The sequence below is a fragment of the Asparagus officinalis genome, chromosome 2 (genome assembly GCF_001876935.1).
Source record: "Asparagus officinalis chromosome 2, Aspof.V1, whole genome shotgun sequence".
NCBI lineage: Eukaryota > Viridiplantae > Streptophyta > Magnoliopsida > Asparagales > Asparagaceae > Asparagus > Asparagus officinalis.
The window spans coordinates 42,475,387-42,492,120 of NC_033795.1; the positions used below are offsets into that span (position 1 = coordinate 42,475,387).

General features: G+C 33.7%; 2 protein-coding genes across 2 annotated transcripts; one reads left to right on the forward strand and one right to left on the reverse strand.

Moving 5' to 3' along the window:
- LOC109831110 lies at positions 982–3,762 on the forward strand. The gene is made up of 5 exons (XM_020398450.1): positions 982–1,312; positions 1,390–1,482; positions 1,588–1,945; positions 2,851–3,305; positions 3,727–3,762. The coding sequence occupies exons 1-5, from the start codon at positions 1,256–1,258 to the stop codon at positions 3,760–3,762; spliced, it is 999 nt and encodes a 332-aa protein (XP_020254039.1). The 5' UTR covers positions 982–1,255.
- On the reverse strand, positions 5,978–7,309 carry LOC109831111 (protein FAR1-RELATED SEQUENCE 5-like). The gene has a single exon (XM_020398451.1). It carries the CDS (start codon positions 7,307–7,309, stop codon positions 5,978–5,980), a length of 1,332 nt encoding a protein of 443 aa, XP_020254040.1.

The window sequence follows — 16,734 nt, forward strand, 5'->3', positions numbered from 1 at the left end:
TTAATTTTTTTTTAATTATATAGAATGATGTAGTCGCTTTAGTTACTAAATTAAAAACATAATCTCCATGTTTATAAGCTAATTAAAAGACAGCTACAATTTTTACTACAGAAGTTCTTACAGCTTGCATGCATGCACTTTCTCTATCACACATGAACATATGGCCATGGTGCAAAATTAAAGACTTTTAGTTTCAGTTCATAGTCCAAAGAGTCATAAATTCCATCATCTATTACTTAAAAATTATATGATGCTGAACTAGTAAATTGATGCGATCTACCATATAGAATTGTCTGTGATACAGCTATAAACTTTTATTGACTTCTTTGAAAGAAAAAAAAATAAAGTCACAATCACATATATTTAAGCGATTTATTTAGGAGTTATAATTTTATTTTTCTTGTACTTATTTTTTATATTTAATTGAAATGCAGAAAATGTGAGAGAGGAGTCTATTGGTATTTATTGCAATCCAACAAAAATGTTCAATATCGTAAGTGGCTTAACAAATGTACAAAAACAAGCGATAGTGGATATGGGTTTGGGAGGTATTTTATATATTCCTGATATAAGAATGCGTCGTTGCCTTTGTTATTGGTTAATGATTAAGGTAAATATAGAAACACATATAATTAAAATAAGAGATTATGAGGTGTCACTATCAGAAAAGGATGTCGTTTACTTGATGGGATTACGTGCTGAAGGTGATATTGTTATGCTTTGCAATGAAAGTGTTGACCCGGAAATTTTGAAATATTATGTTGAACCATTCACGAAGAAAATTACAATCCGACACCTTATAAATTGTATTGGTTCATCTGATGGAGCAGACGATCATTTTAAGAGATCTTTTGTGCTTCTATTACTGGGACTTGTGCTAACTCCTATAAATGATCAGGATAATATACCCCAATATTATCTAAACATTCTGGTTGATGTCAAAAAAATCTCTTCATACAATTGGGCTATATTCACTCTTGACTTTTTATTTTCAAGCATTACAAGTCAGAGGAAAAAAAATGCGAAGTACATAAATGGGTGTATGCTTCTGTTACAGGTAAATTCTTTAATTTAAGTGAGCTAATATTTTTGTTTTTACTATTTTATCTTATAATAACTATATATGCTTGTCATTTATATTAGTTGTGGTATTATGAGCACTTCAGATTTCCGGGTAATGACTTTGATTACAATGCTAAAAGTCTTCCAATAATGGCACATTGGACTGAGAAGCGATGTGCATCAAGAGAGAACTATGAAAATTTATTTGGTCGTGCTGATAACAAAATGTATCATGAATTACAAAAAAAAGGTAGATAATTAGTTTGGTTATTGGATTATTTTATATTATTAAAACCAAATGTGCATTATTAATGTTCTTTCTTACAGCTAGTAGTAGTATTTGATTTAGCGATGCCTTACATGCAACAAGAAACAACTCAGGCTTCAGAAGGACAACATACAACAACATCCAATCAAAAGGTATGTGAGGTTTAACTATTGATTCTTTATTTAGATTTAATCTAGCTTAGTACCCACTTAAACTTTTTATTATATTTAATTTTATCTTTGTAAATATGTTTTTAGGAACATTATGCTACTTTTGAAAATAAATTCAATGGTCAAGCTGGTCAAAGATTGAGGCCAAATCATGGAGAAGAAAAAAAAGAGGCGAAGGAGGAGAAGGAAAGAGACGAAGAGGACGAGGAAAAAGATGAGGTTTCAGATGAAACATTTGATGACATTGACAAACATATGCTATCATTTCGTATGGCTTCAGTTGAACGGAGTGTGCATTGCTTAGAAAATAATATAAAAAAAATTATGCTTGAAATTACACAAGCTATCTTCGAGATGAGAGATGATGTTTCCACGCTCAAATCCGACATCAGAGAAAGCAAATTATATTCAAAGGTTAAAATTTTGGTTATGCATTATATTACTTGTAAACTTCTTTTTTACACATATCCTAACTTAATTTTTTATCATCTCTGTTTTTAGAATCATATGCAGAGAATTGAAGAAAAATTATGCAATATTTGCATTAGTCTTAGGGGCTGTTTGGTTGGCTTCCTAAAAACCAAAAAAAAAGGAAATTGAGTCATGGAAATCAAAAAAGTGCAATTTCCACCATTTCCATCCCTAAAACTAACCCACAACATCCAATAAAATATTATTTTCATCATACAACTCATCCACATCATCCAATAAAATATTATTTTCATCCAACAACTCATCTCATATCATCCAATAAAATAAACCAAACAACTTTTATGGGTCACATCATCCAACTCATCTCATCTCCATCTCATCTCATCTTTAAAAATAACTCACATCATCCAATAATATTGTGACAATTCATCTCATCTCATCTTCATTTCATCTCCATCCATTTCCTCCAAAAAAACAAGGAAATTGATTTCCTTAAGTGTGGGTCACATCATCCAATAATATAATGACAACTCATCTCATCTCATCATCTCCTATTTTTAAGATTGAACCAAACACAAGAATAGGACCTATTATAAGAAATAGGTTTCTTATTCTTTGATTTCCTTCTTTTTTAGCCAATCAAACAACCATCCAACAACTTTTCTTAAAAAATCACTCACATCATCCAATAATATTGTGACAACTCATCTCATATCATCTCCTATTATTTGATTTCCTTCTTTTTTAAGCCAACCAAACAACCATAAAACAATTATTTAAGGAAATAGGTTTCCTATTCCTTAATTTTCTTCTTTTTTTGGGCAAACAAACAGCCCCTTAAAGGAGAATCATTTGAAAAAGAAAGGAGAAATCCACTTAGCCATGGTAGTAACGTCGGAGAAAAAAGTGTTCATGTAGATTTAAATATGGAACCTCTTAATATGGATTCAGAGTGGATGAATGGTGAGACTTATGTGTCACCTCATCATGAGCAAAGGGAAAGAAGCAAGAAGCCTCAAACTACATTAGAAAATATGAAACCATTAAGAAGTGTACAGAAAAAAATGTCATTTGCACAAAAAAAATCAAAGGAAGTTGAGGATACTATCAACATGTGCCAACGTAATAAACATTCACATGAAGAGAAAATCATATCTGCTTTTCAGGGAGCAGAAAAGGAAGATCCTGACTTACTACCTCCAGGACTTACACAAGATGAAGTTATTGCTATAACTTATTACAAGGCATGTGTAAGTAAAGGAGAGAAAATTAAGTCTTTTGTTCAAATAGGTGATATCATTCTCACTGGAGAATATTTGAAGCCTTTGCTTGCAAGTGGAAACTTTGGAACTGATGCATGGTTATCAAATGAGGTACTTATTCTTTATTCTATACAAAATCAAATGCATTTGTGGTAATCATAAAGTTATTATTTGCATTGTGACTTTGGTTTGGTGAATGTAAATAGTAACTTGGTGAATTAAAATTATATTTTTTTAGATAATTAATGCATATACATATTTGCTTAGACTATGAAGCAGTAATCAGAACTTCGACAACAATAAGATTAGATATCAATCATGCTTCGCGTATGGCTTGCTTCAAAGAAATGTGCAACAAGGAGTAACATCATCATTTCACATCATCATTTCATAATATAAAAAAATATGCTAATGATGTTCGTGACATAATGTCATCTGATATGGTATATTTACTATTATGTTTATATTCCCTACAAAGTTTCTCAAATATTTCAGTTGATAATTCTATGACTAATTATCCATGTTTTTATAGGTGTTTTTTCATACAAATAGTGAAGGAAATCATTGATATGTTGTTGTTATGCTCCCTCAAATTAGGAAGTTCCAAATCCTAAACTCGATGCTTGGTGGAATGGTTGAATCACAATACAAAACAGTTAGCATGAATTTTGTAAGTACATACTAAATACTCACATTCATTATTTTGAATGAATAAGTTTGACCATTGTCTCTTTTGATATCTTATATATGCAAGGAATCCAAGCATGTATTGAAGTTGCAAAATTACAATCCCCTGAGATGGTCACATTCTTAAGACATGTAGATATTACTACTTGGGATTGGACTATAGTTCAGGATATGCCGCAACAAATTAATTCGTAAGACATTCCATAAAGTTTTCTTCAATTCCATATTTTATGATCCTATAATGAACATAGTTACATTTTGTTTTTATTTTTTATTTTTTTTTTGAACTTGAACTATTAGGATTGACTATGGACTTTATACATTAAAGTTTATGGAATATTGGGATGGAAGTCATATGAGAGTTGATATAAGCCCGGTATGTACATGTATGAAAGCTAAATATTGTCACCTTGTGTACTGTATTTACTTGTGATTGCTAATTTTAATGATTTGTTTGTTGACTAGGCCTACATTAAAAGGTTCCGTAGAACTTTGATTGCTGAATTCATTCTATCCGAGTGGAACCAATGTGAAGATATAAAGAAAGAGATCAAACTTATATCAAATGCTAAAGCAACGAGATGACTGAACATGTTTTGTTGGATTTGCTGAGTAAGACCTGTAATCAGTTGGTTGCAATTAAGAGGGTATCGCTGCAGAGGAGATCAAAAGTGATACTGGGACTAATCAGTTGGAGAGAAATCATATATGAATTTTTTGAAAAGGCGTTGAGTTATATTAATGAACTCTCTATGACATGAACTATATTCTTCTTAATATCATCAGAGCATCTATTTAATCTATATAGTATATATACAGTAATAGTTGTGCGCTATATGTTGCTGATGATCTTCTACTATAAATACAAATATCATCACTATCGTTAACTAATGTATGCATAAGTGAGTTGTCAATTCAAATGACTCAAAAGTGGTACTTGTCCAGGCGATTAAAACCTTATGATAGTTGTCAATTCAAATGACTTAAAGTTGTCAATTCAAATGACTCAATGTAGTATATAGTAGCTCCACGTATTACCAGAATTAGCTGGCAACTACTGTGGAGAAGAATTGAAAAAAGCAGTTTTTTGGTCATAAGTCGACTCATGCACAGGCATAAGTCGACTTATGGTAAGTCGACTTATGTTGGTGCATGAGTCGACTTACGTTCTGTTCTGGATTGTTGGTTTTCGCTCTGCCAAGTCGACTTATCAGGTCTGATAAGTCGACTTATGATCTCTTCTCCAGTTGCTGTTTTTCGCTCTGCCAAGTCGACTTATGCAGACTGATAAGTCGACTTATGACGGGTTTTTTGGAAAGTTAGAGTTCCTATTTGCAGTCTGTTTGGGTTTCTGTTTTGGTATAAATACCAATACGATTTGAGGGTTTTGTAGGAGCAAATCTGGGGATTTTGGAGCACAGAAAAGAGAGATCTTTCTGAGCTATTTGTTAGGGTTATTGGTTGAGAGTTTGAGAGATTTGTTGGTGAGATTAGTTGGTTCGTTTGAGCGATTTGTAATCTCAATTTGTACTCTCCTTCTCTATTAGTGAAAACCCACCCCCCTTCTTGCCCCGTGGACGTAGGCAATTGCCGAACCACGTAAAACTTTGGTGTTTGTGTTTTGTTTGGTCTTTCTCTCGGCGTTTGTTGGTTTGGTTTCTCAAAGCATCATAGTTGGTTGTTTGTTTGGCTTCCGCGCCGTGCACAACAACTACTACATAATTACCACATGAAAGAAAGAAACAGAGAAATTAATGCTTGAGACACACTTCTAAGACATATGATACATTCATCGGTTCATCCATCACAAATCCAAAATTTGAACCATATTAAGTTTAACAGAATGAAAGAGATAGCTTGTTTGCTTTCTTTTCATTATAATGAATCCAATAAGCAGAATAACATGTCAAAAAAACTAAAGTTTAAGACAGAATAACATGAGAGTGTAGTCTAGCTAGCATTATTCCAAACACAAAAAGCAGAGTCCAGAAATTGTAATGATCATAATCTAATTAGAATTACCCAGTGTCATTATTCACATCTTGTTTGTCAACGTTGTTTACTGAAATACTTGGACAGCTCCGAATATTATGACCTTATTGGTTGCACATGCCACAACGGTTAGTTCGTTTTTCACTGTATGCCTTCAATCTTTTTCTGGGTGCGCCTTTCGTCTTTGCTCGGATGGGATCTAGCACAATTGTTGTATCTCCATCCTCATCTACATTTATCTCACATGTTCCATCATCTGAGTTATAATCATTATATGCTTCAGATTTATTTTCCTTCAGTTTAAATGATGCTAATTTGCTATCAAGAAAATTCATAAGCTCAGAAAATTGATCTTCGGACTTAGCTGCCTTATAACACACTTGTTTTGCTAGTTTCAGCAATTTTTGGTTTCTAATTGCATGATCTGAGACTTCATTCACTGTGCCATGTCTATCAGAAGCAAATCCAGCTTTAACATTTTTAGTCCACCGTGGCCAAATACAACACTCCGGAAATGATGTAATATTTAGATATTTCATTAAGGAAAACATATGACTGCACGGTGTTCCTTTTGTTTCTAGTTGCAAGCATTCACATGCTAACTTGACTAACTTTCCATTTTCCCATTTACAACAAACTATTGTGCACACCTCTGGATTTGAGTCAATTGCGATAACAAAGTTGTGAAGTCCGTCCACAATGTTGTGCCCTACGATACAATAATTTTTTCCTTTTTGCTTGTCAATTTGAATTAGATCAAAAATAGCAGGTGTATAAACATCAGCAACATATAACTCTAGTTTTCTTGTACAAGTTCTCAGATATGGAGTAAATTGGGAGGCTTTAGAGTCATCTGTTGCCTCGTTTCGGCGAGCACCTGATACACATCTATCATAGTGATGAATCATATCAACAAGAGTCATGCCATAGTTGAGATATTTGTGTAGAATAGAATTTATACTTTCACTGCGTTGTGTGCTTCTAAGACCTAAGAAAGTATGCCCATGTAAGTAGGTAGCAGCCCATAAATATTTTTTTTCATACATTCTTAGTAGCCATTTTTTCTCTTTATTACCTATCTTATTAGCAAGAAGCTCTTTCCACTTATTTTCAAACACTTCAGCTGTATATTTTCTTGAAATAAGGTCTTGGAAGACTGCTCTAATCGAACGATTTCTTATATTGTCATATAAGTTTTTTCCTATATGCCAAGAACACAACTGATGCTTTACGTCTGGAAACTCTGTGATTATAGCTCCACGCATGGCACTATCACCGTCGGTAATGACAGACAAAGGTTCTTTTTGACACATCACCATCTTAAATGCCTTCAACAACCAAATATAGCTCGCAGTTGTCTCATTACAAACTGCTCCACATCCAAATATTATTGTTCTCCGGTGATGGTTTAAACCAATAAATGGTATGAAAGGCATGGCATATTTGTTTGTTCGATAAGTACTGTCAAATAATAAAACATCACCAAAAGCTTCATAGTCAACTCTTGATTGAGAATCAGCCCAAAACAAATGTGTAAGATGGCCTTCATCGTCAGTTTTATTCAAATAGAAAAAATCTACATCTTTCCTTTTTCTTTATTCCATCATATTCAATACAGTTTATGCATCTCCATGTTCTATTATTCTTCGTGATATTTTACCCCACTTATTATAAATATCTTTTCTAATAAAACCAACCTTCTCATAATCTCCGTCTCTATACTCCATAAAATCCATAATTTTATTTTTAGGAATGCCACATTGTGCTAGCATATGAATTTCTTCCATTTGTACATCATCAACTCTTCATTGAGAGCGAAGAAAGGGAACTTCATCTGGGCCTGCAAGCTCATGATTATGCATATCTGATGCGGCATAAACATGTACCAAAAAGGTTGCAAGTGCACAACCGTGTCAAGTTATAGTATTTAAGATATCGATCCCACGAGGAAGGTGTTTTGTAGGAGAAAATATAAAATCGGTTCTTATGTTGTGTGCGTGACAAATAGGAGTGATGAGTGAATGTGATTGTGGAGAGATAGAGAGAGTGGATGTGACAAAGAATGAATATGATCAATAAGGCAAGAAGGAAAAAGAAAATAAAAATCAAGAATAAAAGAAAATGCAAGAAATTAAAGATAGTGGATTCAAGAATGAATATGATCAATAAGGCAAGAAGGAAAAGGAAAATAAAAATCAAGAATAAAGAAAATAAAATTCAAGAATAAAAGAAAATGCAAGAAATTAAAGATGGTGGATTCAATTATAGATATGGGTAATCTAAAATTAAACCCACTTCTTAGAAGAGGGTGATTCCCTAGAGGGTTCTAGCCTAAAGGCGAATCAAACAAAATAAAAATAAACAAAAAGAAAAACTAAACCCAAGAGGGTTCTAGCCTCAAGGTGAATAGTATAAGAAATTAAAATCTAACTACAAAATAAATTGCAAAATCTAATTACAAAATAAAATTACAAGAATTAAATGCAAGAAAATAAATCTACTCTATAAGCATGAAATAAATCTAAGGCAAGAGGGTTCTAGCCTCTTGGTATTTAACAAGAAAAATAAAATCTAATTACAAGCATGAAAATAAATCTAACTAATAAGCAATAAAAGAGAAATAAAAGAGAAAAAGGAAAGAAATGCAAACCTTCAAATAATTCTCCATCTTCATCTTCATCTTCATCATCCAACAAAGAGAAGGAGAGAAAAATTTAAAGTGGTAAAAAAATTATTATTATTAATTGTAACTAAAGTTACAATTTTTAGAAGGCCTTCTCAATTAAGAGTAGCCATCCTCTCCAAATAGAGTTTACAAAATTTTCACACCTCTAACCCCTCACTCTCTACCCCTATTTATAGTAATCTTCAATGAATATGAGCCATTGGATTTGTCTTGAGCCCCAAGCAACAATCTCCACCTTTGAATTTGCTTTTTGTATTTCTTTAGCCCAATCTTCATTTTATTTTCAAAAAGAAATTGAAAATCCGGCCCATATCAATTCATGAGAGCTCCAATTGATTAACAAGTCCGGCCCATATGAGAGCTCCAATTGATTTTCGTTTGATCAAATCCGGTCTTCATGCAGTAAATTTCATTTTTCATTTTTGCTTTAGCAAATCAATGTCCGGCCTTTAGATGTTTGCAGCACATATTTGACCACATCAAATCCGGCCCAATTCCAACTCTGAAGCTTGTTTTCCATTCATTTATTTGAGAAAAATTAATCATGCACACGAATTGGAAGTCCGGCCCAGTCTTGGAGAAGAAAATGCAGCAGTCCATTCATGAGGCCCATTCAAAAACCAGCAGCACTCAAGTCCGGTCTTGGAGTTCTCATTTGATTTTCAAAATAAAAGATGAAGAGATGCAGAAAAATCCGGCCCATTTGATATTTGAAAACCTTGCTGCAACAACCGACCCACTATCATTTGATTTTCAATCAATTTCTCCGGCCCACATTTGTTTTGCCCAAAGATGAAGTTCCTGCAGCAACCATTCTTTGTCCGGTCCTCTTCATTTACAATCCAAATCTTTGCATAAAAACCCAATTCATTCCAATTATTTGCAGCCAAGTCCGGTCCTTAGGTGTAGTCATTTGTTGATGGGCTTTGGGCCTTCAAGGAGCTTGATTTTGTGGCTTCTAAAATGCTACAAAATAGAGAAGAGAGATTTTGAGGGTTTTTTACATTTAATAATATTTATTTATATTTTTATTCAATTATGTGCAAACTAAACTAATAACACTTATTAATGGTATATTTATTCATGTAAAATAGATAATGAGGGTATAAAATTATAATAAAATATGATTATCAAATACCCCCACACCTAAACTTTTGCTAGTCCTCTAGCAAAGAAAATAAAAAGAAAATCCTAACTCACTTTCGCAGGAATCGCGGTTGTATTTAGCGCATACAACAAGCCTTTAAACCCCTAGGTTACCCTAGTGGACGAGTTGTAGTCTCGTGAGGGTTTGCAGTGAATATACCCACAAAATTCGGTCAACTTGCCAAATTAAAGAAGTCAGTAAATAACTAAATTCACTTGATAACTTTTAGATAATCTAATTGGAGCCAGTTATCACTCAAGAAAACATTTTTATATATAACTCTAAGGTATATTTTTAAGAAAATCTTCTCATTGTAGCAATACAAAACCAAGCCAAACTTAGAAATTTAATTTAAAAGTTTTGAAAAGAACATGCTAACTCTTTGTTTTAAATAATTTTCAAGTTGCTTGATTTAAAATATTTTCCAAGACCATATATACAATTATAAAACATTTATTAGTTTTTTTTTAACTCTTTCTTTCTTGGTGATTTTTTTCTACTTTAACGGGCTTTCTAAGTGACCATTTAACGAGTTTTGGGCCAATGGATCCCAACCCAAATGGGCTTAGGTCATTAAGTATGGAAATACTCCTTGGGCTTAATTACTCGGTCAGCTTAGGCTTTATAAGATAGAATCACCTTGAATTCAAGAGTTTTTTTTTTCTTTTTGGTGCCATTTTTCGCACTCTTCTTTTGTATTTTTTTTTGTATATGTATATATATTTTGAAAATATGTAAATCAAGACACTTTTGAAAAATTATTTTCAACTCTAAGTTAAGCATGCAAAAATTTTATTATTTTAAATAAAAGTCCAAGTTAAGGCTTAAGTAAAGTATACTACTTTGAAAATCATTTCTTAAAAAATTTAGTTAGAGTTATCATAAAAAGTGAACTTAAGTAAATAACTAACTAGGGATTAGAAAATTTTAAATTTATCAAATAAATCAATTATTACATAACTCTATTAATTTGGCAAGTGATGATATTTTTATAATTTTTTTCTTTTTTTTAAAAGAAAAAGGAAAAAATGTAACTAAAAATGTAAAATAAAGAGAAAAAAAATAACTAATTCTCACCCCCACACCTAAATTTTGCATTGTCCTCAATGCAAACTCTATGATGCATAAAGTAAAGCAGATAAGAAGTGAAACACTTACATTTGGTTCGCTGATAAAAATCTGCAATTACCTTTGGTCTGAGGAGGAAATCAAACATTTATTCTTTTCTTTTTTTTCTTTTTTTTCTCTTTTTTTTTCTTTTTTTTAACAACTGAACAAGAAACTCTCAAATGAGAGAAGAATAAATTCTTTTTATTATTCTGAAATAAACAAAATAAACAATGTAGAATGAAATATTCAACATGAAGAGCTCCTGTTCTACATTGAATCCTACCTTACTGTTGAAATTTCTTCCCCGGATTTTAAACAAATTCAGAATGATATAATTAATAATGTGAATTTCCAAGCATTTCGGGGTGTTCAGTAATTCATGCAATAAGGTAAGGTAGGTATTATTGGTGTCATGCATTTTGTATTTCTTAATGAACTTAGACTCTTGTACTGTGTTATTGGTGTCATGCATTTTGTATTTCTTAATGAACTTAGACTCTTGTACTGTGAAGTTTTGTTTTCCAATAACCAATTCTTCTGTGGAGTTCTGAAAATTTGGTTGTTGATTATTCTCCAAGAATCTAAGTTCATCAAGAAAGAGTTCTTCAAAATTTAATTCAAAGCAGCACATGTGTAACAACGTTTTATTATTCTCAAGGACCTGATCTGCTTCTTCTAAAAATTCTAACTCTTTATCAAAAATTTCCTCAAAACTCAAATCACACTCTTCTTCTTCTTCTTCTTCTTCTTCTTCTTCCTCTGATCTTTCCTGAATGTAGTTTATTTCTAGAGGCTGATTATTTGGTTGGTCCCCTGGATTAAAAATGTTGAGATCAGCAGTCAAATTCCCAAAGGACAGCTTCATTTGACCAGTTCTACAGTTGATGAGAGCATTAGAAGTGGCTAAGAACGGTCGTCCTAAGATGACAGGTGTTGGAAACATGCTGTGTTTCCAAGACTACAAAATCTACTGGAAAAATAAAGTCTCCAACCTTAATCAAAACATCCTCTAACTCACCCATAGGGACCTTAACAGATCTATCAGCCAACTGTAAGGTGTATTTGGTTGGGTTCAGTACACCTAGACCCAATTGCTGGTAGACTGAATATAGAAGCAAATTGACACTGGCCCCTAAGTCTAAAAGCGCCTTATCAATGTGAGTATTACCAATGATACATGAAATGATGGGGGAACCTGGATCTTTACGTTTCAAAGGTATGGGATTTGACAGCATTTCACTGATATTGGCGGCTAAAAAGACTTTCTTTGGAACATTTATTCGCCTCTTCTTAGTGCACAATTCTTTTAAAAATTTAGCATAAGATGGAATTTGTTCAATTACATCTAAGAGAGGAATATTGACCTTAACCTGCTTGAATGTTTCTAGGATCTTCTCCTCCTGAGGAGAGTGTTTCCTAGACCTGAGTCTATCTGGAAAGGGAGCAACCGGTCTAAATCTATCAAAAGCAGGCTCAGGTTCGGGTTCAGGTTCTTGGTCATCTGAGGGGAGTGATTGTTGAATAGATTCATCAGAAGGAGAAGGAGAAGGAATTTGTACAGGATCAAGAGTTTGACTTGGAGGAGTTCTCACTTGATTATCGACCTGTCTACCTGACCGAAGTGAATGGATTGCATTCACTTGAGCTTCATAGGATGAACTGCATCCTGTGTTATTAGGGTTGACCACGGGTTGACTCGGAAATTTTCCTTTCTCTCTTTCACTCACGGCACTAGCTAGTTGACCAAGTTGGGATTCTAATCTAGCTATAGCTTGAGTGTTGGAGTTGAGCATTTGTCCGGTTGATTGCATGAAGGAATTCAGCGTGCTAGACGTTTGAGTCAACATATTCGTGGTTTGAGTAGAGGCCTTAATTATGGTTTCTAAACCCCTTTCCAAGACATTGAGACGTTTATCTTGATCTGGATTGTGAGGAGTTTGAATTACAGCTTGATGAGGAGGAGACTGATTTTGATACGGCAGATTGGGTTGTTGAAATTGTGAATGAGAATTGAATGGAACTGTGTTTCCCCTAGGAAAATGTTGGGTCGAAGCGGGAGTGAAATTTTGAGTTCCGGGAGAATTTCCTAGATTCCATGCAAAGTTGGGATGATTTCTCCAACCTGGATTGTAGGTTGGAGAAAATGGATCATTTCTAGGGTGCTGGAATGCAGCGTTCATCTGTTCTAATGAATGATTGTTTCCTAAGAGAGGGCATTCCTCTGAAACGTGGGTAGGAGACTGACAATTATGACATCCTGGGAAAGAAACATGATTGAGTTGAGCTGGAGCTCGTTCCTTAATTTCTAAGGCTTCTAACCTCCGCAGAATTGTCGCCATCTTCGCTTCAGAAGCAATGTTTGACTCCAAGGAAAGACCACTAGACTTAGAATGGGGAACTGATGAAACCCTGTCATCGCACTGTTCCCATTGCATTGTTTTTTCAGAAAGACTCTCCAAAAACTCCCAAGCTTCATCAGCATTTTTCCTCATAAAATCCCCGTGGCACATTGATTCTAAGGAAGTTTTTGCAGAATAATCTAATCCCTCATAAATTATTTGGCACAATCGCCATTTCTCTAAACCGTGATGAGGACATTGGATGAGAAGATCTTTAAATCGGTCAAAATACTTCCAAAAAGGTTCTCCCGGGATAATTTTAAAGTTTTGAATGCTGTTCCTAAGCTTTACCGTTTTATGAATAGGAAAAAATTTCTTAAGAAAAACGGTGACAAATTCATCCCAAGTTGAGATGGAATTTGTTGGTAAGCTGTACAGCCATTTTTTAGCTTTATCCTTAAGAGCAAATGGAATAAATCTAAGCTTAACCGCATCTTCATTTAATTCTCTCATTTTAATCATAATACACACTTCCTCAAATTCCGAAATAAAAATATATGCGTCTTCTGTTTCATTACCAAGGAATTTGGGAAGCATGTTTATGTATTGCGGTCTAAGCTCAAAACTTATTCCATTTGTTTCGGGGAGCCTAATGCATGAGGGGATTGCATTCCTAATGGGATAGCACATATCATGAAGAACGGGTGGATTAGGATGCTCCATTTCTATGATTGGTTCAAAGCGAATTAATCGATGTGTATTATCCCTAATCCACTGTTGCATACACCAAAATATTTCTTTTTATTATTTTTTTTATTTTTTATTTTTTTTCAAAAAAAGAAAGAAAATTAGTTTTTTTTTAGAAGATAAAGAAAAAGAAAAATCCTAACTGAAACAAATCAAAACAATCACTTTTCAATCAACTCTAATTCTAGGGTTTAGCCTAACTCAACTAGACCAGCTCCTAACCAAAAACTCCTACAGTGAAAAGATCAAAGTTTTACCCAGGTAGTTAGCCAGGTAAGGATAGTACTAGAGGGTGATCAAAGATCAATTAAGTACCTCTTTCCTTGCGGAGCGCTTTACGCAACCCCTAAACCTTGCCTTAGACACCAACTAATCTGAGAAAACTTAAACCGGTTCACTTAAGGATTTCTTGTTCCTTATTGAGCTCGAATCCTTAGGGGCCAACGTCTAATGAGTTTTATTAGGCTTGGGTGGTGTAGTGAGGAATTAGTGATTTTTGGGCTAAGGAAAGGGTGATGAAATCCCTCACCTTATCTTGATTATGGGGTTTTGCCCTTAAAAATATTTTTAAGTGTGTGTCAAATCAAGATGCTCAAATCACTTGGTGAATTCCTACACTATATGAAATGCAACCCTATGAATTAAAAGCAACTAAAAAGGATGGAAAAGAAAAATCTTTTTTTTTAATTAGGGTTAACAATCAAACAAATGAGAAGGGGGGATTTGTTTGAATTTATTATCTTGTTAGTAAATGTCAAAGTGGAGGATGAATTTTATTATGGTCAACAAAAAATAAAATCTCTTCTTCTTTTTTAAGTCCTAATTGTCTCTAATTGTGAAGAAGTAGCTAAAGGGTGGAATTAAAAACTAGAAAGAGGACTTACCTGAAAGCAAATCTTCAAATCCTAGCTCTCCAATCCGCGATCTTCAAGCTCCAAGCGTTTCCTTCACAAAAAACACACAAGTTAAAGAACCAAAATAATTAAAACCTACTTAAGCACCTTCCCCGGCAACGGCGCCAAAAACTTGATGCGGCATAAACATGTACCAAAAAGGTTGCAAGTGCACAACCGTGTCAAGTTATAGTATTTAAGATATCGATCCCACGAGGAAGGTGTTTTGTAGGAGAAAATATAAAATCGGTTCTTATGTTGTGTGCGTGACAAGTAGGAGTGATAAGTGAATGTGATTGTGGAGAGATAGAGAGAGTGGAAGTGATAGTGTGTAAATCGGCACGAGATATAAGTGAGAGTGGATGTGACAAAGAATGAATATGATCAATAAGGCAAGAAGGAAAAGGAAAATAAAAATCAAGAATAAAGAAAATAAAATTCAAGAATAAAAGAAAATGCAAGAAATTAAAGATGGTGGATTCAATTATAGATATGGGTAATCTACAATTGAACCCACTTCTTAGAAAAGGGTGATTCCCTAGAGGGTTCTAGCCTAAAGGCGAATCAAACAAAATAAAAATAAACAAAAAGAAAAACTAAACCCAAGAGGGTTCTAGCCTCAAGGTGAATAGTATAAGAAATTAAAATCTAACTACAAAATAAATTGCAAAATCTAAACTACAAAATAAAATTGCAAGAATTAAATGCAAGAAATTAAATCTATTCTATAAGCATGAAATAAATCTAAGGCAAGAGGGTTCTAGCCTCTTGGCTATTTAACAAGAAAATAAAATCTAAACTACAAGCATAGAAATAAATCTACACTAATAAGCAATAAAAAGGAAATAAAAGAGAAAAAGGAAAGAAAATGCAAACCTCTAAATAATTCTTCATCTCCATCTTCATCATCCAACAAAGAGAAGAAATATTTAAAGTGGTGAAAAAATTATTATTATTAATTGCAACTAAAGTTACAATTTTGGAAGGCCTTCTCAATTAAGAGTAGCCCTCCTCTCCAAAAGGAGTTTACAAAATTTTCACACCTCTAACCCCTCACTCTCTACCCCTATTTATAGTAAACATCAGTGAATGAGAGCCATTGGATCAAACTTGAGCCCCAAGACAAGCAAAATCAGCCATTGACGCGCGCTACAGTAATCTGGCATCGATGCAGGCATCGATGCAGGTATCGATGCCAGCATCGATGCCCACATCGATGCCGACATCGATGCCCACTATTTCCAAATTCTGATTTCACGGATAGCTTCGTCTCGTCGAGATAGGCGATTTTCATATATTATATGTTAAATTCCGCCTTCCGGATTGAGAGATATTGTCGTTTCTTTGCAGCCAACTATCTTGATACATTTTTTTTTCATATTTAATTTTTTTATTTTCTCCGGCTTCTACAGGCTACACGACTTCATTCTGGGCTTTTGGATAATTTGGAAATTGATTTTCCAATGTGCTTCTTTGCTTCATTTCTTCATTTAATCAATGGGTTTTTGTTGAGAGATGAGAGTTTGAGATTTATTCTTCATTAACCTGCAATTAAAGATAAAAAAAATTATTAGTAGTACATTTATTCATATAAAATAGATAATGAGGGTATAAAACTGTAATAAAATATGATTATCATGCGATGATTAGTTATCTAATCTTATTCGAACGTTATATCTCCCTAAAACGATCGAAGATAGTGGCCTACCATGTCATGTGTCTCTATTCTAATCACAGTCGTTATACTCCCATGTCACAGAGCGACTTGATTATTTCAACATCGTCATTTATGCAAATGACGCTGTTTATTGATAGTGGCCTATCATGCGATGTGTCTCTGTTCTAATCACAGTCGTTATACTCCTATGTCAGTGAACTACTTGATCATTGTTAGACCCTAGAGGGGGTGATTAGGGTCTTATGCTAATCTAATCCGATT